This window comes from Mesoplodon bidens (genome assembly GCF_964165515.1).
Source record: "Mesoplodon bidens genome assembly, chromosome: 5".
NCBI classification, from domain to species: domain Eukaryota; kingdom Metazoa; phylum Chordata; class Mammalia; order Artiodactyla; family Ziphiidae; genus Mesoplodon; species Mesoplodon bidens.
In genome coordinates, this window is record NC_138161.1 from 101,904,666 (window position 1) to 101,930,906 (window position 26,241).

Genomic DNA, 26,241 nt, shown 5'->3' on the forward strand with positions numbered 1-26,241 from the left:
GATGATTGTGTGTAGGACTGGATAGTCACTGGATGCACAAGGAAATTAATTTATCAATAAACTCACTTGGCAATGTCATTGGAAAATATAAAGAGTATCTCTCCCTAGTGAGAATTACTATGTAGAGATTTTTTTTTTCATAGAACTATAAAAAGAGGGTCTCTGGGCTGGGCACCAACTTGTTGCAACCACAGAGCTAGGTCTTTCAGCACTGCTCGTGGTAACAAAGTCTTGTGCAGTGCTCTGTGTGCAGCAAACACTTCCTCCAAGAAAGAAAAAAGAGGAAGAATGGGAACATGGGAACAGGAGAATGTGGAAGCAAAGGCGGAACAGCAAGGACAGCAATAGTAGTTCCAACCTGGTACACTTGATTCAGCCTCCAGTATGGGATTTTATAAATGCACATCTGCTCATGTCACCTCCACAGCAAAAACCCTTCAGTGGCACCAACCATGACACCAAGCACTGGGAAGGGAAGATGAAACGTGCACGCTTTCATACCTATGGTCAGAGTGTAAACTGGCATAAAAGTTTTTAGAAGTTTGGTAATAAATGTCTAAAACTTTCACACTGTTGATTCATTTCTTTCTTGATATTGATCACAAGAAACCACTGAAAAAATCTAAGTTCATACAGATATGAATATTGTGGTGTCATTTATTACAGTGAAACGTCCCCCTCCCCCATTTCTACCTATATGAGAATAGTTAAATTATATGGTATCAAACTATAGAATTTTACATTGCTATTAAAATGTTTACAGATTTCAAAAACACTAAATATGTATATGTTATAACTTTAAGTGTGAAGGCAGGATATAAACTTACTTGCATAGCATGTTCTCAACTATATAAGAACATGCATGGAAGAAAAGAACAAATTCCCCTAAAATCTTAAGAGTTGTGAGTTCTGGGTAATTAGATTAAAAGTGATTATTATTTTCTACTTTATGCTTTTCTAAGTGTTTTGCATGTTCTATAAGTGTATATCACTGTTATAATTTAAAAGTCATTTAAAAAAACCTATCAACTGCTGTTCACACTTGGAAAGATGTAAGTTCCCTGGCTTGATGATGCCCAAGACCCACCCCCATCTGACAAGAGGCTGCCTCTGTACTGTTATTTCCTGACATCGTAGGGCTAAGTTCCTGCTCCAGACATATACAACAACACTTAGCTCCCCAATAAACCTTACTGTTTCTCTCTTTTATGCCTCTACCCATGCCGTACCCCTGCTTGAAATGCCCTCTTCCACTTTTACTTGCTCATCAAAACCCAGCTCAAGCACCGTCAACTTCAAGAAGCCTCCCTGGACTTCCATGCCTGCAGTTTGATTTAGATATTCCTCCTCAAACTTTCCCAGGTAGATATATATGGTCAAAGAAAGAACAGGGTGGTTGATGTGTTGCTGCGGGCAAGAGATGGTTGCAGTAATTACTGTACCACAGGATCTAGGTTGAACAGGGAAGGAGGGGATGGACTAGGTGACAAGGGAGAAGCCAAGTGAGAGACTTGATGAGTTCCAGGAGCAGGTGTTCTGAGACGGTGGGAGAAAGGTTTGGGAGGATGTGCTGTGAGTGGTGCTAGGATGACAAGTTCTACCGGTGGCCCCAGTGGGGGGCAGCTGAAGGACAGGGTGGTGATAGGGATCAGAGTCAAGGAGAAGTGCGGCTAGGTCAGCGGTTCCTCAACTTTGCTGCATGTTAGAATTACCTGAGGCGGGGGGGTGGTAAAAATAATAATACCCAGGTTGCCCCCATACCAGTTAAATCAGAGTGTGTGGGCCTCCTACTGTATAGCACAGGGAACTGTATTCAATATCTTGTAATAACCTATAATGGAAAAGAATCTGAAAAAGAATATATATATGTATATATTATGTATAACAGAATCACTTTGCTGTACGCCTGAAACACTGTAAATCAACAGCACTTCAATTAAAGAAAAAAAAAAAGAATGCATGGGCCTGGGAGCTAGGCATCAGTATTCGCCTAGCTGATTTAAAGATTCCCCAGGTGATTCCAAAATGCAGACAGTTTGGGAACCGCTGGGCTAGGTTATTGGGTAGATCATCCCCATAGGCCAGTGGTTCTCAGAGCGTGGTATCAGCATCACCTGGAAACTTGTTAGAAACGGAAATCCTCAGGCCTCACCCAGATCGACTGAATCAGAAACACAGGGGGTTGGGCCTGGCAGTCTGTGTTCTAACAAGCCCTCTGGAAGATTCTGAGGCACACTCAGAATCAAGTTGGAGAACTTGAGCCTTAGGCAATAAAACTGCCCAAAACATACGCAGGAGTTGGAGTGAAGAAGAATATAAACAAGTTACTTCCTGACTGCTTTGATCCAGAGCTTCTTCACTTGAAAAGGAGACGTAGGAATAATAAGACTGACCTCAAAGTGTGGTTATGAGATTAAATGGCAGAGGTGTATGTGAAAGTGCCTGGCACAGAGTGGGCTCCAAAAACATATTAGGTTTGCTTTCCTTTTCTGCCACATTCACCCTGGCAACTCCCAGCAGTCTGTCTGTCTGTCTACCTTCTTAGAGCTGTGTACAAGAGTCCAGACCATAATATTCAGGTTAAAACATCTTTAACAATCTTCAGTGTTCCTCATGGTTTCACACCTCCACACAAAGGCCGTAAATCCAGGTGAGCTTTAGATGAAGTGGGCATCCTGCTCCAGCTGTTTTTCTTCCTTTAACCTCTTCCCTGACTCTGTTCCTTTTCCCACTTCTTTGATCTCAGCCCCATTTTGCTTTTATTTCTTTTCTTTTCTTTCTTTTTTTTTTTGCGGTACGTGGGCCTCTCACCGTTGTGGCCTCTCCCGTTGCGGAGCACAGGCTCCGGACGCGCAGGCTCAGCGGCCATGGCTCACGGGCCCAGCCGCTCCGCGGCATGTGGGATCTTCCCGGACCGGGGCACGAACCCGCGTCCCCTGCATCGGCAGGCGGACTCTCAACCACTGTGCCACCAGGGAAGCCCTGCTTTTATTTCTTTAGACCTTCCCACAGTCTGGAGGAGGGGGTGGAGCTCAGTGGCAATAGGTAAAGGCTGGCAGAGCGCTCCTATTTAAGGGGCACATCTTCCCTGTTTAAACCCTCTGGAAGCCCAAGGACAACATCTCAGTTCTTAGTGAGGCATCCAAGGTCATTCGCTATCTGGCCCTGTTCCCAGCACAGGTATCCCTCTGCCTGGAGAACTCCTGTTTACCCTCCCGGGACACTCCAGGCAGTGTGCTTTTTCCTTCTCCTCTGCTCAGTGGATCTCACCCAACGACAACTGTTTCTGGATGCATCACTCTCCCAACCCCACTGAGAGTTGAAGGCAGGGATGTGTTCTTGTTTTGTTTATCTTTGAATCCTTAGCAAGTAGCCCAGCCCTTGGCATATAGAAGGCTCCCAATAAATGTTTGTCGAGTAAATTGAATAAGATACATGCTTTAGTGCCAAAGACCTTGACAGGTTTAGCCTGAAAGAGGAAAAATATAATGAATAATAATAATGATAACAACTTGCCTAGATTAAACTGGGTAACAGGTTTTCCATAAATTAACTCATTTAATCTGCATATAACAGATAATGATGACCCAGTCTGGTTTTCACCTCTCTTCTTTAATGTATAATTTTTATGTTCATACTCATCTTGGCTGCTGGTTCACATGAATGAACATTCAATCCTTTAAGATGTAAGGGATATGATGTGGGTGTCATGATTTGGGCTCCTCGCTTGCGGTGCCCTGGAGAAGCGTGGGAGATCCTTAGCCTAGTTCGGTGCTTTGCTACCCTCAGTCTCCCTCCCACCCTGCTTCCCCTCCTATCAGCACTCCAGGGTTCAGGTCTGTCTGAGGGTTGCAATGGGCTACCCCCGGAATCAAGCAACCCTCAGTGGAGGTGCTGGAACCCTGACTATGTGATGGCACCAGAAAGCTTCTGAGCCGTCCCATCGCAGCGGTGAGGAAGGCCGCCCCATACCCTAGAGCAGCTGTGTGACAATAAAACCTGTAGGCTCTGCCCCTTTACCTGGGTTACAGCAGCACAGGTGGACTGAGGTGCTAGGTGTCTGTGCTTACTTTGGGCTAGAATCCTCTCAGTTCAGCAGGTAACACCAGTCAGCTAATGCTGCTCTGAAGCTTTGACTGACAGCGGTGTGTGTCTGATTAATTTGCAATGCAAATATTTGTCACTACTTCATACATGGCCTCTGACAGACAAATATGGCATCACAGGGATAAAGGAAAAAGCTCAGAAACTCTGCACAAGTTCTTGAGTTTGGGGCTAACAGCTCAAGGGCTGTGTCCATACAGGGCAGGGCATTTGTTTTCTCTGAGTCTGTTAGTTCGCTAGGGTTGCCATAACAAATCCCACAGGCTGGGTGGCTTAACAAACACAAATCTATTCCTTCACAGTTCTGGAGGCTGGAAGGCCAAGGTCAAGGTACATATTGCACCTTGCAGGGTTGGCTTCTTCTGAAGCACTTCTCCTGGGTTTGCAGATGGCCACCCCTGGCTGCCCCTTCACACAGCCCTTCCTCTGTGCATGCGCATCTCCGGTGCCTCTCTCTGTGCCCAAATGTCCTGTTCCTGTAAGGACACCAGTCAGATGGGAGTAGGGCCCACTCTAACTGCCTCATTGAAACGTAATCACCTCTTTACAGTCTGTCTCCAATTACAACCACATTCCGGGGTACTGGGGACTAGGGCTTCAACATATGAACAAAATACACCCCCCCCCCCGCCAACATCCCTGCCCATAAGAGGGACAATAAGAAAACCTACATCATGGGTTATTTTGAGGACAAAAGAAATAAAGAATGTGAAGGTGCTCAGTAAACAGCAGTTAGGAACGTCCCTTATCACTGGGTTACTGAGAAGCTGGCATGCAAGGGGAGGGGCTGTGGGACCTTCTTACTCGCCTCAGAAAGCAAGTATGCAACCCCACTCTGCCCTGCAGCGGGCCAGGTTCGTCCCCCACGTTCTGGACGGGTGAGTGGTAGCTGGCAGACTCGGTCTGCCAAGCCAGTGGTAGGCGTCACCTTGGGCTACTCTCCTGCCTCCAGATTTCCATGGAGATAGGCCACGTGCCCTTGGCGGCTCAGGAACCCAGAGCCCAACAAAGCCGGGCACTGATCAGCCCACCTAAGCTTCCCACTGGGTCTGGTCTGGGCAGATGAAAGGCTGCTCCCAGCTAGAGAGCTTCAAAGCCAGCTTAGAAGCATGGCGGCCTGAAAACAGGCTGGGGGTGGGGAGACGGAGATGGAGGGAGCTTTGGGGCTTCCTTGGGCACAAAAAGGTGAGTAAGGAAGGAAGGCTGTAACTTACTTGCCATGTTCCCACCTGGCCTTTCAAAGCACCAGGACCTCAGGTATCCCAACCATAGCTTATCTGAAGGGTAATCTATGACCAGTGCTTTCCCTAGAGATCCTAACTCAGACACAGCATAAAGTCAGAGGGCTCCTTGCCAGTAAACGGTGCAGGCAGGGGGCTCACTTCCTGGCGTTCTGTAAACCCAGCGTAAAGAACGTGCTACTGTGAGGCAAGCTGTGAAGCACAGAGCACGGGCTTTGGACAGACTCAGGTCGGAGTGCCTACTGTTTGGCGCTCACTACTTCTATTACTGTGGGAGAAGTCGCTTAGCCTCTCCGAGTCTGTCTTTTATCAGGAAAACGTAGGTCTAGTAACCTCACTGGCAGGGTTGCTGATGAGGTTTAGAAGTGATGCCATCCTGAGCCTGAACAGAGAGCACACAGAAGGCCCTCAAGAAACAGTGGCTGTCATTGTGATTTTATGTTTCTTTAGAAAGGGTGGTCCTCAGGAAATTGTCTTTGCTACATAGTAAGTGCGTGGCCTTCTGCAGATGGTAATCAATGTAATCCAGAGAAGGTAGTCCAGGAGGAGGGAGAGGAGGGAGAGGAGAAGATGGGGGCGGGGGGAGGGGAGGAAAAGAAGAAAGAGGAGAAGGGCACTGAGGAAAAGAGGAGCAGAGATTCCATGACCTTGAGATTTTAGGGTGACTGTCCCTCCTGACAAGAGAGCATCCCTATTTCAACTTTTTTCCTTTAAAACAGGGAGCTTTTACTTGGAAATGAGTTCTTTAGTTCCTTTCCTTTCCCTGCCTTTGTGTTCCTCTGTGTGTGTGTGTGTGTGTGTGTGTGTGTGTGTGTGAGAGAGAGAGAGAGAGAGAGAGAGAGAGAGAGAGAGAGAGAGAGAGATACAATCCCACAACGGGCCTGGTGGCTTTCCCTTGTTCCTGGACTGAGCAATGAGGATGCAGAGGAGGATCTGGAGACCTTACAGCCATGGCTTTGACACCCCTGGGTCCAGCTGGGCACCGCTTCTGACGGGCGTTTCCTTTGTGTCCTCGTCACACTGGTTTGCAGGTATCTTCCACTCCCAGGGGTCTGTAAAGCCCCATCAGGGTATAAAAGTGGCCAGAGGGTACTGAGTGGTCTTGGACTCTGGATGATCCAGATGGAAACGGGAAGGAAAAGCAGCCCAGAGCCACTGCTTTCTGAGGAGGAGAGGGGCTGCAGGGTGGAAGGGAGAGGAAATGTGTTGGCCCAGTGGGCAGGGGCCAGGGTTTCTGCCTCTGCTCTAGCTGTCTAGTTGTATGACCTTGGGCCAGTCACTTTCCTCCGCTGGGCCTATGTTTCCTTGATTGGGGGTGAGGGCATTCTATCCTTGAGTTTGGTTTGAGCTCTTCCAACCAAGGTGGAGGCTGGGTTTCCTGGCCAGCTGGGTCAAGAGTAGGTTGGCAGCAGGCCTTGCCGCTTCTCACACTATTTAGAAGACAGAACGTTCTGTGCAGCCCTACACTGAGGCAAGAGGAAGGGTGAGTTTGTGCTCACAATGGCCATTGTGGCTGGTTCCTGAAAGCCTGCTTGTGCGGTGGGGCCTCTGTTCTGTGTGGCCTCTATTCTGTGTGGCTTTCTCTTCCCGGGTTTGGCAGGGCTCTGATGAAGGCTCAGTACATTGGAGGAGGGGGCTCCTAATCCCCTCCATGCCTAAGGGCCAGGTGCTTCAGAAGGGGAGGGGCAGCGTGCTGGTGGAGTTGAGCGGTGGGGAATTTCCCCGGAAGAAATGGTCTCCTGAAATGGCTCTGAAGGGAGGGTCTGACATCATCATCATGCCTCTAAGAAAGACCAAGAGTGAGAATATCCCATAAGGCCTGGGAGGCAGTGGAGCTACAGGAATCTTGACCTGGTGGTCCCAATGAGGACAGGAAGAGAAGGACTATTACTGGACACAGACTCCAGGCCAGGCCTAGAGCTTTGTCAGCTTTATTGTTTTTAATCTTTGTGGCAACTCTGTGGGATAGACACTATTATCCCAACATAAAAAAAAAAAAATCTTGAGGCTCAGAGAGGTTGAGGAAATTGCCTAATGTCACAAAGCTGGCATACGGTAAAGCTGGAATTCAAACCAAGGCCGATCTGACCCCCCAAATAAGCTCTGAATAAAGGACTCAAAGCAGAGACCAAATATCTTGGCATGGTGGGGCCTCAGTGCAGGGAAGGGAGCGTGGAGTGGGGTGAGCCTATCCTCAGCTCCTCGCAGGGGAGACTTCTTGTTAAATGGAATGCCGATTCTCTTGGCCTGAAGGTGAAATACTTGTTGGTTTATTATCTGGCATTACTTTGCCCACTGAGCTCAAGAAGCTTCAATTCCACATACAGTGTATGTAATAGAATCAATCAATTAGTGGTGAGATCTTCCAGTTCAACTCAAGCCTGAGTCTCAGGCATAACACACATTAAGGTACATTACAGAGAGCTACACCCACGAAATGAATCACAGCTCACCCAGAAAGGCAAAGCTAAAGGATAGTTGTGACTTTCTGGTTGTTGAGTCAAGATCAACCAGAAATGGGGAGGTGGGGGAGGGTACTGTGGTGTGAATGGAAAGAATGCCAGGTTTGGTATACTTGGACTTGGCTCTAGTCCCAGATCCACCAATTAGTGTGGCCTTGGACAGGTCAATTAACCTCCCTGGGCTTCATTTTTCTAATTATAAAGTGTCTCTCAGGGGTACTGTAGGGGACTGAAACGAGATGATGAATGCAAAATATTTCTAGCATATGGTGCTAAATTCAAGTAGGTGCTTAACAAGTGTTGGACGAATTGTCCGGAAAATGGGAAGAGATGGGTGCTGGCTGCAGGCTGGAGGTGGAAAAGACACAGGGCCCTGCTTAAGGCATCCACCCTGCCAACAGCAGCCACTGGTAATGGGGAGGGCTTTGGGGCGGAGGCAGACAGAGAGGGCTGAGCTTGTGGGCAGAAGAAGCGGGGGCCCTGTTGGGTGGTTTGCGGGGAGGGAGGCATCATCCACACGGCAGTGTCCCCTTTGTCTGTCCCCCACTTCCAGTTGGCTTCTGTCCATTTTTCCTCTGTGCCACTGACTGCTATTCAAGGCCTCAGAGCTGTAAGCCTGTGTTCTGCACCAGCCTCCTAACTGGCCTCCTTGCTGCCAGTTCCTTTCCTTTTCCTTGAATCCAAACTGCGTGCTGCTCTCATCCTATTGCTCTTGGCTTAAAACCCTTCATCTCTTCCCATTATTCAAAGGATCATATACAGACTCCATGGCACATTACTCAAGGGTCTCTACGTTTCCAGTCTTCCCCTTTGCTATTTCTGTGTGCTAATGCTCTAGTCCATGTGCCTCTTCTCTAATTCTGTCCTTTCCAATCCTTTCCGGCTTCAAGTACTGGCACACACACATTCTATCTTGTTCGTTCGTTCATTCATTCAGTCAGTCAGTCATACATCAAATACTTATTGATCAGCTCCTAGGTGCCTGGCACAGTGCTGGGCAGCAGGGGATTGAGTCCCTAAGGAAAGCCCCTCCTTTTCTTACTCCCCACGCTCTAACCGTACTCTGTTTCTGCCACTCCGTGGCGCTTGCCTATCGTGCCAGTGGTAACGTGATCGTTCTACATATATTTCTTACATTAGACTGGGATCTGCTGGGGGCTGGAACCATGTCACACTGGCGCTTGCACCCTCTATAGCACCTGGAGCACTCGGTACTTGAAGGCAGGTTTGAATCAGCTCTACTGGGTATCATCTGTATTCTTCGGCCAGTCACTTAACCCCATTAGCGTCAGCCATAAAATAGATTAAATAATTAAATAGGCAACAGCTTGGCCCATAAATAAGTGCTCAGTAAACAACAGCCCAATACATATTTATTGATTAATTAAGAAGATGAAGCACTTCTTGCACGACTTAAAAACAGATCAAGAAGCACAGGCTGTGCAGAGCGTGTGGCCAGTATGGAGTTTTGCTGTGGGCTGGGTCTTAGGAGGTGCCAGATATTAAAGTTGCTACAGGGGAACAGGAGTTGGTGGTGGGTCAAGATGGGGCAAGCAGAAGAGGGAAAAATCTAAAATGTCTAGGCCTGCCAGACAGCCAGTCTAGAAGTTTCTTCTGCATGTGAAAAATGAAAGTTTCCTTGGTTCTTTGGTTCTATTTTGAGCAACAAACCTCCTAAGGCAGGAATTCAATTGGAGTTTAACTCCAGCTTGAACCTGTATGAGCAAGTTTCCCTCTGCGGACGTGGAACAGCCTCCGGAGGCCCTATTCTGCCTCGCCCACCCCTCCCAATCTTGGCGGGGTGTGTGGGGGGGCACTCAGCTGGAGGCAGAGTCCTCCTGATTCACAAGCCAGCTGGGGAAGAATGAAGGATCGCTTCACTTGAACTTCTAGTAAATGCGGGTTGGGTCAGGGACAGGCAGAAATGGGGAGGCTGGGGTGGGTGGTCTGGTGTGTATAGAAAGAATTCCACGTATGAAATACTAGGACTTGGGCTCTAGTCCCAGGCCCTCCAGTTTGTGTGACCTTGGATGGGTCAATTAATCTCCCTAGGCCTCATTTTTCTAATCTATAAAGTATCTTCTTGGCATCCTCAGGGGGAGCAGCCAGGCCCACCAGTGCAGTACTTTTCAAACTTGAGTAAGCATTCATCACCAGGGGATCTTGCTGACAGGCAGATTGGGCTTCAGGAGGTTTGGCCTACATTCTGACACTCTCAGGTGATGCCCTTGCTGCTGGCTGTGGACCACGTGAGGTTCTAGTGCAGGGATGGGCAAACCACGGCTCGAGGGCCAAACCCAGCCTGCTGCTTGTTCGTGTAAACAAAGGGGGACGAGGACCCAGCCATGCCATTTGCTTGCGTGTGGTCTATGGCCGCTTTCACGCTGAGCGGTTGGAAGTAAGCAGTTGTAGCTGAGACTGCATGGCCCACAAAGCCTAACTATTTTAAGAGTTACTATGTGGTCCTTTACAGGAACAGAGTGAACAGAGGGCTGGCCTGTGTGAACTAAAAGACCTGCATTTCAGTCCGGGTTTGGCCAAGGACCAGCCACTTCACCTTGCTGGTTCTCCCTCTCCTTATCTAGAGGACAAAAGGATCTCTAAATTTCTAAGAGATCAGTGATTCTGGGATTTCAATACTACATAGATCTGAGAATCAGGTTGTGTGGCCTTGATTTGGAAGCTGCAAAAACACACCTAGCCTAACCCGCAGAGTCCAGCAGGCAACACTGACAGGTATGGAGAGACTGCGTGATGTAGAGGCAGCTGGGAACACATAGGGGCTTGGAGAAGGGACCAGTGAGGATGGAAGGCAGACCTCCAGGCCTCCTGCACAGGCTGATGCTGGCACAGCAGCAGCTCTGGAACATTGCTCACGAGCATCACACACACAAATTTCATCCCATCAAACACGGTTCCCTATCTTACTGCTCCAGGTGCCCCTGACCCTCGGTGCTTTTGGTCAACCAATATTAATAAGCTCTTTCAAGGTCTCAGAGACCGTGCCAGGCACAGGGATGTAGAAGGAACTATGATATCTGGAGCCGAGGAGCTCACATTGGGTGGGAGAGACACCATGTGAGTAAATAATTACAGGAGACTTCCATGAGCCGCTGTGACGGGAAATGCATGACTCCGGGTCTCTAGCTTGGGCAACAGGTGATGCCATCAACAAGGCAGGGAACGTGGGGATGGGCAATGGGCTTTAGGAGAAGGGGGAGGGTGTGTAAAGAGGTAGAAGAGAATGCCTCATCTGGGTTTGGGGCATGTTGATTCCAACGTGGGTGCTTGAGGGACTGAGTGACAAAGCTGTGATTTCCTGTGAAAAGCAGAGCAGAGTCTCTCTGTAGGCCTGCCACTGTTGCAGAGGAATGACTGGTGTGTTGCCATGGTTACTTCCCAGCGCTGAGGGGCATCCCAGTTCACACCCCCCAAGTGCCCCCCAGGCTCTTTAGGGGTCGCTAGCCTTGCTCCATCTCAGCCCCTAGGTGAGACCTTGGCCAGAGAGACCTCTGTGAAATGCACACTTTTTAGGAACATTTCTATTTTTCAACCCGAATGAGCCGTAAGTGGCTGGCGATTGCTCACTACGACTGTCTTTCTGGTCAGATCTCCACCAAATGGGAAAATTGGGAACATACAACCCTGGACAGCTCCTGATCCCAACCGGCCACTTTCTGTTATGGTTTCCTACAAGTGAGGAGAGAGCCCGGAGAAGCAATGAACTCATGTATTCATGGTTATCCTATGGTCCCATCTGAGTTCTGGCTCACCACCCGGGAGGGTGGATCTATGACGGCTGGATGGCATCCCTTTATCTGGCTTTGGGATTCAGGGTACGACCCATGCAATTAGTGAAGATCCACATGGGCACAGTGCACAGGCAGATTGAACCACCTGTGCCCGCAAAGTAGTGGTGTCAACTGACTTTGAAGTGGGAGGGTTTTCCTCTTCCCAGGTAAGACCCTGGCATGTGGGTGGCAGATTTGATGACTGTATGCTTTTGCCAGGAGGGCGTCTGTGTGAGTGCCTGCTAGTTGGTTTGAGTTCCAGGCTAGCGAGCATATCTGTGAGCCATGCAGTGGCTGGCTGGCCTTGCTGGGGTGCTGAGTAGCCATGCGACTCTCCCTCTTAGCACTTAGCACAGATCCTAATTACATGCCTATCTGTGGGATTGTTTTACTGAGGCCTGGTTCCCGCACTCCCTAATGGCTGCAGGCACTAGATCTGGTTTTGCTCATCAATGTGCCCTGGTGCCTGGCATTTGGTCGGTGTTTCGAAGGTGTGTGTTGAATAAATGACAGAAAGCCTGTCACTACTGCTGAGAAACTGACTCAAAATGTATATCCTACCAAAGGTCTCCCTGTTTTTGTTTACCAGGAATTGCAAAAATTATTACCTAGTGAAAGTCTGGGGAGATTTTGCCCTCTCTGTTTAGAATCTTGTCTAGGACACCCTGGTTTCAGTTCACACGGGGTTGACTAAGAAACCTCACTGAGGGTAAGGCAGCCAGCTCTGGGTGACAAAGCCTCAAGGCTGCTGCTGGCTCAAGGCTGAAGGCTGGATGGGGGCATACTCGAGCCTCAGAGAAAAGAGTCTGAGAACATGTGTAGGAAGTCTCCGCATTCACATCCAGGGTGGGGCCGGAGAGAAACAATGGCAGAGCTTCCAGGGCTTCGCTCCCTAGCCTCGGGGGGACTGATCTAGCTTGTGCCATGCATGCCCTTGGTGCTTCAAGGCTCCGCACCCTTACCCTCACCTGGCTTTGCCGGACAGCCGCTCAGGCGGAACCTCCACATTGGCAGCAACAGCCAAACACGCTTAAGCACAGAGCCAACAAGTAACCCTAGGGTTGTGGGCTGTTAGAACCATAGGTAATTTAAAGATAATCCAGACCAAATTACTGAAGCAGAAGTAAAGAGAGTGAAATTCTAAATTTGGCCCTTTTCTCACATACTAAATACGCATCACCTTCCAGTGATCACTTAACAATTTTTCTGATTACTATTGATCAAGCGCTCACCACATTCCAGGCATTCTGCTAAGTGTTCTACATGGATGATCTCATTTAACTCTCAAAACAAGGTGACTATGCTGATGGAGAGAGATTATAATTGTTTCCATTTTGCAAGGGTTGAAATGGAGGCTTGGAAAAATTCAGTGATTCAACTAACATCACATGGCTGGTGGTGGGGAGGTCTGGGTCTTCTAGCTTCTAGTTCAATGGTCAGTCCCTTACTCTACACCGACTCTCAGCTATAAGTCCTCCAGGCTATATTTGAATTACTTATTTGAAGACAGCCAGCACATCTTACTTATCAAATGAGTTTCTAATGGTTCCATGAAACTAAATTCTCAGTCTCACAAATATTTGCATCGAACTCTTTATAAGACTATTATTTTTTTAAAGATTTTTTCACTGAGGGTCTGCTCCTGTCCATCTCCAGAATCTACTGCCCACTGTGCTCACAGGCCAAAGGCAAGATTCCTTCCCCCAACCCCGCCCTCTGACAAACATTTCTGTAGAACAACCTGAGCCAGGTAGGATGTTAGGCTTTGAAGGGGACACAGAGATGAAGAACACATGCTCCTCATTTTCCAGGTACTGGCAGGAGAAAAATATGATGAGGATACATGTGCCTACGAGACAAGGCAACCCATAATCAGTGTACTGTCAAGACAGAAGCTCAAATTAAATGCTCTAGGAATTCGGAGGCCAGACTCACTTCCAGAGGTGCCACCATAGGCTCTAGGAAAGAGACGGCCCTTGAGGTAGGTCTTGTAGGAGGAGCAGAATTTCAACCAAGTGTATATGGAGCCTTTCCTTGGACTGGAACATAAATGCTTCCTGTTTTCTGAGTGTCTGGCTTGTGCAGAACATATAGTAGGACCTCAAATAAATTTTCTAGTTGGACACTAGCCACTTGGGGCTAGGCTAGGAATCAGGGACTTGGTTCTGATGCGACCACTGGACATAAATTGTATAAGTCCTACTGCTTCTCTGGGCCTCTGTTTTTCCCAACTATGAAATAGGGACATGGAGGGGAGTGGGTATAACCTTGCTCATGGGTTTCTGGTTAGGGTTAGGTTAAGTTAATACATGCAAAACTATCTGCAAGCCAAAATGAAATATAAATACCTGTCCCTATTCTTACTGGTATTATAAAAACTAAAAAGAGCCATTGCCCAGGTACCTCTCATTTATCCAATAACCTTTTTTGGACTAACTACACTGGGTCAGGCACTGGGGAAAAGATGAATAATATCCAGCCTCCATCCTTGGAATTTGAAAGGTCTAGGAAAGGAGGCCGCAGGTACAATTGATGGTATAGGTTTAATGTGCTAGGGCAAAGGCTGGGCTGGAGTTTGGCAGGATCTCTGCTCTTTCTTAGTGATAGTGCAGATGGGTGGCAATGCTAAACCTAAGAACTTCAAAATCAGGAATTCAGCTGGTATGCCCCAATGTAACATAGTGTTAAAGGTGAGGAGAAAATTTATTTTAAAGTTTGAGCTTATACTATGTTCCAGGCACTCTGACATCCATCATCATGACAAGCTAGGTATTATTATGCCAATTTTACAGGTGAGGAAGCTGAGACTCAGAGAGGTTGGGTAACTTTCCAAGGTTTATAAGACTAGAAAGTGTAAAGCCTAAATTTAAACCCAGGTCATTCAACTGCAAGCTTGGTGCTTTTCCCAGGACCACTTCTTGCTTTCTAATCAGCCAATGGTTTTATAGAACTCATTCCATGCTAATCTTGATTGACCTTCTTTCTTGCCTTGCTTTTCCAAGGAGGAAGACTGACCTGTGATGAGACTTGACAGTAACATTTTCTGTTGTCATTTCCTTTAACACTTCCTATGATAAACCCCCTCCCTCCCACTATTCTCTTCTGACCTCTCCCTCACCTCCAACCCCAGTGAAACTGCCAAGGAATAACGAATCCCAGCAAATAAAGAGCCTGCAGAGAAAGATCCCTACCTTCTCAGCCACTGGCCTATAAACTGAGACAAAACACACCGAAAGAAGGAAGAAACCTGCCATATAATTCTGTTCAAGGAGTCCACTAGACCAAAACCTAGCCATGCCTTAATTCTGTGGAGCTGTAAGCAACCTATGCTCTACAGGAACCTGTATGATTGTCAGACTTGCCTATTTTACAGATAATGAAAACTGAAACCCAAGAAGTTGAAAGGACTTGCCCAACATCATACACTAGTGAGAGGAAAAGTCTGGACTGGAACCCAGGACTCTTGACTCCCAGGCCAATGCTTTTCCACTTTTTAAAATGGGTTGCCTCTTTAGCGTTTCCTCATGAACATCTCATCTTAAAGGAGATCATGGCCCTTTAAGAAAGAGCTTTCACTGTAGGTTCATTCTCTGCAAAGCCCAGAAGCCAAGACTCCCTCCTCAGCCTCTGCTCTGATCAGCTCCTGTCCTCATCTATAGAACAGGAAGTAGCTGCATTTTTAGCTCTGAAAGCATATTCTTGGGGTGGGAAAGGGGGATTTGGGGAAGAGAGTTCCTGTACATGATGGTCATGAGCGATCAGCAGACACATTACTCTTGCTTGAAGAAGGGGAAGATACACGGTAAGACATACAAGGGAAGATGACGATCGTCCTTGAGCCCCAACCAGAAAACATCCTCAGCAAGAGCGTCCCCCAGCCCCTGCCTGAGGGGAGGGGGATTCTGCCCTGATTCTTCTCTGTCTGGATGCCAGAGTGGCGGCTGGGGTGGGAAAGTTTGCAGAAACTTTCTACAACTTCCAATGCTTCCCCCACCCTGTGCTAGTGCCCACAACTTCCCCTGCCAAGGGAGGAAGGAGGAACACATTATTCAGTTTAATAATTTATACAAATTGAAAAGTTTACTCTGAAATAAAGGGGACTTAACAGGGAAGCAGAGGAAAAAAAAATCCCAAGTCTTCTCTTAAAGGACTCACGCACGTGTGGAGATGACCCCTCTTGATGACCTTGCTTCAGAATACGACAATCTGATTGTTTAATAGGTAGGTCTGAAATAAGCCAGTAACCATTCCCTCAATGGTTGGCCAAGTTTTGTCTCCTTCTACTGGTGGTATCACATCCAGCCTTAGGACTAACCACCTGGGACATCAAAGAACCCAGATCCAGATTCCTGGACACTTGTCTATGTCAGTGGTTCTCAAACCCGGAAGCCCATCAGATCGTCTGGGGAGCTCATTACAAATTTAGGTTCCCAGGAACCAACCCAGAGATTGATTATGGAGATCTGGGCTGGGGCCCAGGACTTCATTTTCGATAGGCAGGTCTGGTTTAAAAATCAATGGTCTGGTCAATCCCATCCATTCAGTCATCAAAACTTTTATACCCGATGCTGGTTTTATGGCAAAGAAAACCGTCGTCCCCAAAAGTAGGTTAGTGCCAGCACTTGGATTTGAATCCATTCTCCTGTCTCCTCAGGTGGGGTCTTTGCCAAAGCCCTCACATACGGCTTCTCCCCACACCCCTACTCTGGCTCACCAGGCCACTGAGAACCCCTGTGGATCAGCGGGGCCTGCTCATCCGATCCACAGAAGAGGCTGAGCTGCCAGGAACTTGGATTGAGGCCCGTCTGGTTCGCTGGTGGCAGCGGCTGGTAAGGGGTGGGGCTGAAGGTAGTTTTAAGGGCACTCTCAGAAAGCTGTGTCCTGTATCCTGCTGGGTAGTTGATGGCCTCTAAGGCACACTACCCAGTTGTTCCAGGCAGGAAGAAGAGTCGGCTCATGGCAGGGTGGCAGAGGCAGAGGGAGTGAGGGGGCCGTAAAAGAAGATGAAGTCTGGAGGTGAGGAGAGGCCAAACCACCCAGGACCCTCTAGGCCACATGAAGAGCTTTAGCTTTCAATCCGAGCCACTGCAGGATTCTGAGCAGGAGAGTGGCATGGAGAGACCTATTTTCCAAGGGGCATTCTGATGCAGTGGTGAGAAGAGACGGTAGAGGGTGGGGCAAGAAGCAGGGAATCCAGCTGGGAGGGTTTGCGTAATCCAGGGGACAAGGGATGGTGGCTCAGACCAAGGTGGTAGGAATCTTAGATATTTTTAAAGAGTAGAGCTAACAGATTTTTGGATGGGTTGGGTATGAGATATGAGATAAAAGGGAATCGAGGATGGTGCCAAGTGTTTTGGCTTAAGCAGCGGGCAGGTTCGAGTTATCGTCAACTGAGATGGAGAAGGCTGTGGGTGGAGAAGGTTTGGGGGAGGGACGTCAGAGATCAGTTTTGGACTTGCTGAGTCACTGGCACTCACGTGGTATTTAAATAAAGTCTCACTACTCGATGAGATCATCAAAGAAGTGAGTACAGACAGAAAAGAGAAGAGGGCTGGGGACCCTCCCGCATAAAGAGGTTAGAGAGAAGATGAGGACTCAGCAAAAGAGACGAAGAAGGAGTGACCAGTGGGAAACCAGGAAGGTGTGGAGTCCTGGAAGCTGAGTGGACAGTGTTTCCAGGAAGAAGGAGTGATCAGTTGGGTCAGATGCTGCTGACAGATGAAGCAAGATCAGGATTGAGAACTGACTATTGGATTTAGTTACTGAAGGACACTGGTAACCTTGACACAAACAGCCTTTGACTCCTAACCTCATGGAGTCCCACAGTTTGACTACTGACTGTCATTTAGGTCTCCCTTATTGTAACTTTTCTCTTCTCAATTAGATTATTAAACATTGCAGCATCAGGGATGATGAGTCAGTGTACCTCCGAGTCCTTGTAAGGCTGTAGAAGCTTCTAGAGCCTGCTGTAGACCCTAATACAGTTTGCTGCCAGACCTGCCTGAACATCCCTCCCACTGACCTAGAGCAATTTTCCTCATGCTTGGCTTACCTTGAATGCAGAATTTCAGTTCCTTGGGGTCAGTGACGACCTTCCTGCTTTCCCGGATCACAGCCCGGTTCTTCTTGGTTTCTCCCCAGAGATTGGTGCCACCGTACATGCTGGGAATGTTGAGAATAGCAATGCCTTCAAGGAAGATGCCGCTCAGGTCCACCCCAACTCCGTCACACTGAGGGGCAGAGAGAGAATTTCATCCATTAGTGTCCTCAGTATATCCCAACCCAAGGTGGCATGTATGTATGTATGTATGTGTGTGTGTGTGTGTGTGTGCGTGCATGTGTGGTGCGGGCTCTCATGGAGAATGTGAAAGGCCGTCAGCCGCCAGCCAGCCTCTGTCAGAAGCTGAATCTTGGGCAACGTTGCTCAGGCCTAATGCCTTGGCCACTGCAGTGGGATGAGGGAGGTCCAGTCCTGGTCAGCTCTGGGGAGACAGCACAAAGCTCCAGGAACCGTCTATAGATCTAGAAGGGCTTTAGGGATGGTTCAGAAGACAACTGCAAACTGTTCTCCAGTCCAACCTCATTATCATCAATCCTGCCCCTCCCTAAGCATTGTGAAGATCTGGTGGAGCACTGAGTCCAGAACCTAACACAGCATATCCTCAACAAATGACAGAAAAGTTTCATTTTACCCCTTCTTATTTTACCCCTCTTGTGAGAAGTATAAGACTTTAAGATTTGGATGGCTTTCAGAATTTTCCTGTCTCCTGTATCTCTATCGTTAAGTGCAATTTTGGCATATGTGCTTGCTGATGTAGCAGAGTTTCTTTATCCAGTCTCTACCACCCGCATCACCGCCAGGTACAAAAGGCCAGTAGGCTCCAATCTGCCTGTCTCACATATCTATAAAGTCAGCCTACTTTGGCATAATGCTTACCAATGCAGCAAAAAATATATTAGCTCTGATCCTTGTTCCTCAGGAGTGGAGGTAGTTTACTTCATTTACAGAAGAAAACATTACCCAGAGAGGTAAGCTAAGTTATCCAAGATTGCACAGTTGATAAATAACAGAGCAGGGGTCCAAAGTTGGGGAATCTGACTACAAAGCCCAAGCTCTTCATCTTGCTTATTGTGAGGCAGGCAAAAAAATCAAAAGCATGCAACAAAAATCCACTATCTTTGAGGTTACCAACAAATCCAAACTTCCAGAGATTTCTTAACAGATGAGTAATAGAAAGGTAGGGCTTGTTGCCATTCATTTTGGCATACTTCCTGATTTCTTTGCAGCTCGCAATTTATCGTATCTTATCATCCCCATGACTTGTCTCCCCAGCTACAAAATGGTAGAGAGTGAGCTTCTTTGGTGACTGGGAATTCCTTTCTTTATTAGGAAGTTCTGATTATTTGAGAGGTCTTTTAATGTTGAACTTGATTCTCTTTCTCCTGCTTCCACCCATTGGTTTTATTCTCCCTTCTGAAGTCAGACAGAATGAACCTCCTCCTCCTCCATGGAGGTGCCCACTGGGTACACGATGATGTGCATACATCAGCAGCAGCAGCAGCATGCGTATGCGTTAAATATTGCCATTTGCCAGGTAGGCTTTTATACACATCTCATTTATTACCTTCATAATAATCTCATAAGTTAGTTACTAGGATTACCCTCACTGTACTTTTGGGGAAACTGAGGCACAGAGGTAGTTAAGTAACTTGCCCGAAGTCACACAACTTACAAATGGAAGTACACAGATTGACGGCAGGCTGCCGGAGCCTCAGTCTTACCCACTCCTTTCTCTCCCTTCCCTCTCACACCACCATTTAGTTGTGTCTCTGGGTTGAGCACTGTCAACTCTCTGGCTCCTCCTGTGGGACCTTCCCCGTTCTGTACACACTACGGTTTGTTACTGTCCTACTCCATAAGGTCCTGGCACTGAAAAGAACACCAATGGCAGAATCTGATGGCACAGGCGGCAACGGCACCAGCACTTCCTGGGGCTGGGATCCCCTAATATTATCACGCCCCAGAAATGAGATAATGAGGGGAGCCCACGTAGAGGCTCAACATGTCCCCAGTGATCATTATCCTTAGTGTTAAATATGATCAAGTTTGCACTAGCTCTTTTATGAGCAGCTACATGATGACTGAATCACTTCAGCTTGAGTGGGCGGTCATCTCAGGCACTCAGGCCCTCATCCCATCATCTACTTCTCAGCCCAGTCTTCCCCAGCCTGAACTTGTGTAGGTATTTTAAAATAACTTAGACAGAGGGTTTTGCACTTATTTAATTTCATCTGACTTTCAGCCCAAGCCCCCACCAGTCCATCTAGTTTATATTAAATCTTCATTCTGTGACCCTATGCAATAGCTCTCCTATTATTTGGAGATTAAGTCCATTAATACACATATATAAAGGGCAAAACAGGGAAGAAGCCCTCTCCTTGGTCAGTTTAACACACCAGATATTGTGCATTAAATGGCCCTCGGGGTGTGGCTGCCTTATCAGGGCTGCATCCTCTGAACAGGACTGTCACCCAGCCCACTTTTCATTACAGTGTGGAATCATGGAACTCAGAGATGAGAGGGACCCAAGAGAACATTCTTTCATCAGTGAGGCCCAGTGAGGTTAAGGATCTTGCCTGTGGTCACCCAACTTACTAACGGTGGAGTTAGACTAGTATCCAGGTGTTCAGACCTCAATTCTGTGCTCTTTCCACTAAAACATAAGACATTGTGCTGAGATCAAATAGCATTTCCTAAATAACCACCCTACAACCTCTATCAGAAAAGGAATAAGAGAACTCATATTAAGCCACTAATATCTGTAAAGGGCAAGTACTTGGTTAATACTTTATTCCAGAATTTTGCCAGGGGGTGGGATGAAGTATATCAGTCTGTGGTTTCCAGAATGTATCCTTTACTTATTTTTAAAAAACTGGGACATTTGTCTGTTTGCCTCTCATTGGATGGAACCTACTGTGTTTTCTGGATTTGTCAAAGTGGTCCCCGAATGCCATCTATAGGTTTGTCCAGCAACTTGGATTCAAGTGTGTATGTTTTCCAAGGCCAGTTAGTTCTCTATTGATCAGCTTTGGGCTCTGATACCCACCTTTATCATCTGTTATTCTATTTTTGGTTAAGGCTACTCTCTCTCCAGAAAAGATAAAAAAAAACCTCTTTCAGAATGTCAAAGTCCTAAAGAGGCATGTTTTCCATGTTCTTTTTTGCTTCAAACATTGCCTAACATTCTGCTTGGCCTTCAGCTTGTCCAAAGCTAGGCTCACAGGTCTGAGTTGCCTTGTGCGTTTACACCTGGTTACATGCTCACACCCTGTCTGTGAGTATGTGTACAACCCTCCAAAAGCATGGGCTCAACCCAGAGTTCCTTTTTGCTGTCATGGTGATTCTTTTTTTTTTTTTTTAAGCTCTTTGCTGCTTTCTTCTTGATAGAATTAATGAACTGTTAGGAATTTATTTTGGAATATCTTCCATCCTTTTGTCTTTTATACACGTATTCTTTTTTTTTTTTTTTTTTTTTGCGGTACGCGGGCCTCTCACTGTTGTGGCCTCTCCCATTGAGGAGGACAGGCTCCAGACGCGCAGGCTCAGTGGCCATGGCTCATGGGCCTAGCCGCTCCGCAGCGTGTGGGATCTTCCCGGACTGGGGCACGAACCCGTGTCCCCTGCATCGGCAGGCAGACCCTCAACCACTGCTCCACCAGGGAAGCCCACACGTATTCTTTTTTAAAAAAATATTTATTTTATTGCGCCAGGTCTTAGTTGCGGCAGGCGGGCTCCTTAGTTGCAGCTCGTGGGCTCCTTAGTTGTGGCTCTCTGGCTCCTTAGTTGCGGCACACAGGCTTCTTAGTTGCGGCATGCATGTGGGATCTAGTTCCCTGACCAGGGATCAAACCTGGGCCCCCTCCATTGGGAATCACATCCACTGTGCCAGCAGGGAAGTCCCTTTACACACATATTCTCATTTAGGGATTTATAAATAAGTCAGACTTATTCTCTGACTTATTCACTGGGCCAGACTTTTCTCCAAACTCTGAAATTAGCTTTGCTCAACCCTGTGCCCAGCATTGAGTTCTTGAACCCTTATCACCTCCTAGACCACTCAGTCACTTTCTCTGTTGGTTGTAGTTACTTCTGCATGACCTCAATTTATTCATTGTTGGCCAAAACGCCCCCTCCCATCTAGAGGTAATAATACTAGCAGCTATTTGACAAGAGCTTCCTTGTGCATTGTGCTGGTCCTTCCCTTACATTCTCTCTTGGAATGCTCACATGAACACCGTGAGGGAGGCACCACTGCTACCCCCAAGGGACAGGGTCTCAGAGGGGTTAGGGTGCTGGCTTAAGGCTACACAACTTCCCCTCTACAGGCTGGCAGAGCTCGGTTACCAACCCAGGCAAGTCAGATGCCAGATTCTACTCTGGAGACGAAAGAGTCAGTGCAGCAAATTGGGACTTTTGCTGATGCTAGACTTGTCGCAAAATTAAACTTCCAGCTGTTGTTTGAATAATTGAAATCTCCCACTACTACACTGCATTGTAGAGTACTTAGAGCAGTGCCTGGCACGTCAATGTTGGTATCAGTATTATATCTTGCCTTTGTGCCAGCTTTGTGTTCAAAAAAAAAAAAAAGTAAACCATTAGCACAGCACAGTCCTTGGCACACGGTATTCCCTAAAGTCACCTTTCTTCCCTACTGCTGTTTTAAGTGTACTCTGTCCCCTCCATCGCTAGTCATAACAAGCTAGGAGTGTTAGTTATTAACTTGGTAAGCCGTTAACCTCTCTCTGGAAGAGCAAACAGTCCTCATTCTGCTTTACGATAGAATGTCCCCTTCCCCCACTATCTCACTGAGTCATAGGTGGACTGGGGCGAGTAGAAGAGGTGCGGGGAGCCTGGGGACTGTTGGATGTAGCTGCTCCCCACCTTTGGAATGCACCTATTTGAAAATTGAGAGGCAGTGCCTTGTCTTGGAAGGAGCATGCCTGGGCTTGGAGACAAAGAGATATGGGTTTAAATCCTGGCTCTGTCACTTGCCAGCTGTGCGATCCTGTGTTGGTTCCTTAACCTCTTTGAGCTTTAATCTGTCATCTGTAAAATGGGGTGGGGATGGGGAAATAACATTTATTTCGAGGGTTTGACTGGTCTCTGGAAGACAGCAGCATTCCAAAGCTGTCTGCATTGTTATTACAGTTAATAATAATATTACCTGTGCCATGAGGCATTTTTCAGCCTGAAATCATTCTCCCACTACCTGAGATCTTGCTGGAAGCATTTTAATGGCCCCTTGGCCCAACTCATGCTAGTGGGAGCCTTGCCTGACCAATACCTGCATGCCCATTCTCCACACTTCTTGGCCTGGACACCACACACTGATTTCTTTCAGAACCCTAGGGCTGCTTAAGGCTCGGGAAAGGTAGAAAATTGCCGTGCTAGATCTGGGAACGTGGAGCTGAGAGAAGTACACTGTAGACTTAAATGGAACACCGGCCCCAGGGCCGCTCCCGGCGGGCTCCTGAGCTAAATCCTCCAATAGTTCCATGACGTCATGGGGCCCCCCTCCCCCTGCTGGGACCCGGGTGGGGGGCGCCTCCTGGGGAGAGCGCAAGGAGGACGGCGGTCCCTGTGCTCACCATTGGCCATCGCTAACCTAGGACCGGGCTGGCAGGCTCGCCCCTGAGCCGAGGCTGCGCTGCAGCGAAACCCAGGTATTTACAGCCGGCTATGGGTCGAAGCAGAGAGCTGTTATCCCCGGCTGCCTGGCAGCAAGCTCGCACACGCCCCAAGTTGTGCTCAGAGTGGGCGCGGGCTGCGAGGTGCCGGACGCGGGCCGCCCGGGTCCGAGGCAGCAGCGCTGCAGGCGCGGGGCGGGGTGGGGTGCATCCAGGCCAGCCCGGTTCCTGCCCGCCTGGAAGCCGTTCAGGAATCTGCCGGAGCTCAGGCCGGGAGCCGCCCGCGCCCGCCTGCTCCAGGCCTTGCTGCGCCGGCCGCAGCTGTCGGCAAGTTCAACCGTCGTCCCCACTTGCGACGACAGTACCCCCAGTTCTAGTTTCTTTCTAAGCTAAGGAATGGTTGGTTTGGTGGAGGGCCGGTGGGTAGTCGTATTCATCCCATTCCCCCAACCCCCTCCCCCATCTCTCAGATCCTTAAAATCCCCGTAATTCTGGGCAGAACTAGGACCCGCCAAGTTCTCCGTGCTCTCTGAGGAGCAGAGAGCCGAGGAGGTGAGAGAGGTTAGTGGTGCTTCCCTGCCCGGGGCCTCGGGCTTTTCCGAGCCCCGGGTGCGTACCTGCCGGCCTCCTCGGTGACCTGAAAAAGGCGGCGGATCTGAGTGAGGCCGCCTCCATTTCAGCCCAGACGATTCTATTTAGGAAGGTCCTCAGAGAAGGAGATCCCGTAATTTATTTGATGACCTGTTTCAGTTTTTAGCAACTAGGAAATTCTCCCGTCTTCTAACCTCGATTCACGGTGCCACGGATAACGCTGATTTTCTCCAGTTTAGAACGCAGATTGTTTTGTTTCATACTCCTGCCATTGGGCAGTGTCTGCTCTCTGGAATGACCTCTTCCAGGCCAGACTGTAAGGTGTAACCCAGGCCTCGATGCCCCTGGGGGCATTTGTCCCCTTTCAGCTTGAAATTTTCTTTCTTGGGTTCCCTGCCTCTGCGTTATCTTGATTGTCTCTCCCATCTTTGGTGACTCCTTCCTGGACTTTCTTTTTAAAAATCTTTCTATTATGGATATTTTCGAATATGTAGGAAGATAAAATAATAAATCCCATGTACCCCAAATCTCAGCTTCAGCAATTAGCAATTCACAGCTAATCTTATTTCAACTCTACCCCACTTCATTTGAGCTATGTTATAGCAAATCTCTGATATTCTATCATTTCATCTATAAATACTTCTGTATGTATCTCTAAATGATAAGACTCTTAAAAAAAAGAATTATCTCAATTCGCTTATCACTCTTAAAAAGTAACAATAATTCTTTAACATTGATAAATAGCCAGTAATTGTTCAAATTTCCTCAACAGTCTCATTTGAAAAAAAACTGTTTTGTCTGACAGGTCTACAGAGTGAATTTGGTTGATATGTCCTTTAGGTTTCTTCTGATCTATAAATTCCCTGTTTTTTTTTCTTGCCGTATAATATTTATTGAAAGAAATGGGTAATGGGTCATTTGTCCTGTACAGCAGAGCAAACTTTAATGTGCATACGAATCACTTCAGGATGATTAAAATGCAGATTATGATTTGGGAGGTCTGAGGTGGCCTGAGACCGCATTTCTACATCCTCTCTGGTGATACTGAGGTTGCATATGTGATGGACCACACTTTGAGAAGTAAGGCCATGTAGCATTTTCCAGATTCTGGATATTGCTGATTGCATCTCTGAGGTGTTTTTAAAACATATTCCCAGCCTATCTGGAGGCTTGATCAAATTCAGGGTTGACATTTTGGCAAGAATACTCTATCAGTGTATTTCCTATTGCATCTCATCAGGAGGCACATAGTTTACTTGTCTCATTTTTTGGTGATGTTCAGGTTGGTTAGTGGGTTCAGGTGTCGTCAGCCTGACTCTTCCATTATAGAGTTCTTAATCAGTGGATGATGATCCTTGTCTGGACCCATTATTACAGTCCTTTAGTGGTAGGATACACTTGAGGACACCCTAGCACCCTTTCTGTGCTCTTCTTCCAAATTTCTACAAATACCATTATCTCCATGAATTCTTCCTTTCCATTCTCCAAAAAGGCTCTCTCTCTATCTCTCATCTCTGCATCTGTGTTCTCATGGAATCAAAGACCTGAAGAGTCTTGAAAGATCATTCAGTCTAATTACCTCATTTTATAGATGAGAAAAATGGAGGTTCAGGAGGTGAAAGAAATGGTCCATTGTCACATAGCTAATCAGAGTCATCAGATCTGGATTTAGACCTTTGGTCATTTAGATTGGCAACCAAGAGGACATGAGTGATTTCGTAAAGAGGAATTTTGGCAGCTGGCTGAGGGCCAATGCACAGAATCTTAGAATGGTAAAGCCAGATGGAACATTAGGTTTGGTAATGTCTGATTACCAAAATGAGAACAATGAGGCCTAGAGGTGGTAAGTTACCTTTCTAGTTCACGTGGCTGTCTCTTGCAAGAGTTAGGGCTTAATTAGGGCCACATATATAGGCCACAGAGTTGGGCCTACTTGCTTCTGTTTCGGCTGTACTCACTGCCTAAACTGCCATGCAGCTCTTTTATGCATATTAAAATCCTACCCTTCCAGCTCAAAAGCTAACTCCTCTCTGGGGCTTTTTCTATAGAGGAAATTGCTCTAGCTAGAAATTGATCTTACCCTTCTCTGAATTTTCATTGCATTGTTTTTCTGCCATATATGGAATGTATATTCTGCCGTAGATCATGCATATTTGCCTGTCCCCAGGAGATTTTAAGCTCCCAGAAGGGAGGGACCGTATGTTACATGGCTCTGTGTTTTCCATAGTTCTGGTATGTCTTACCCATTTCAGAAGTCCAATATAACTATTTTTTAATTGGAAGAATGTGTACAGAGATCCCCAAACAAAAACCAAGGTGTTCCTTAAAGAAACCTGACAAGGTATTTTTCCTTCCAGATGAGTT

General features: G+C 47.4%; 1 protein-coding gene across 5 annotated transcripts in view; it reads right to left on the reverse strand.

Annotated features, from left to right (window-relative positions):
- Nucleotides 1-26,241, reverse strand: part of DGKG (diacylglycerol kinase gamma) — a 153,786-nt gene that overhangs the window by 14,899 nt on the left and 112,646 nt on the right. For all 5 annotated transcript variants that reach the window (XM_081235259.1, XM_081235256.1, XM_081235258.1 and 2 more), the window contains one exon: nt 17,651-17,828. In XM_081235259.1, the coding sequence (XP_081091385.1) occupies nt 17,651-17,828 (178 nt within the window). The remainder of the gene's footprint in view (nt 1-17,650; nt 17,829-26,241) is intronic.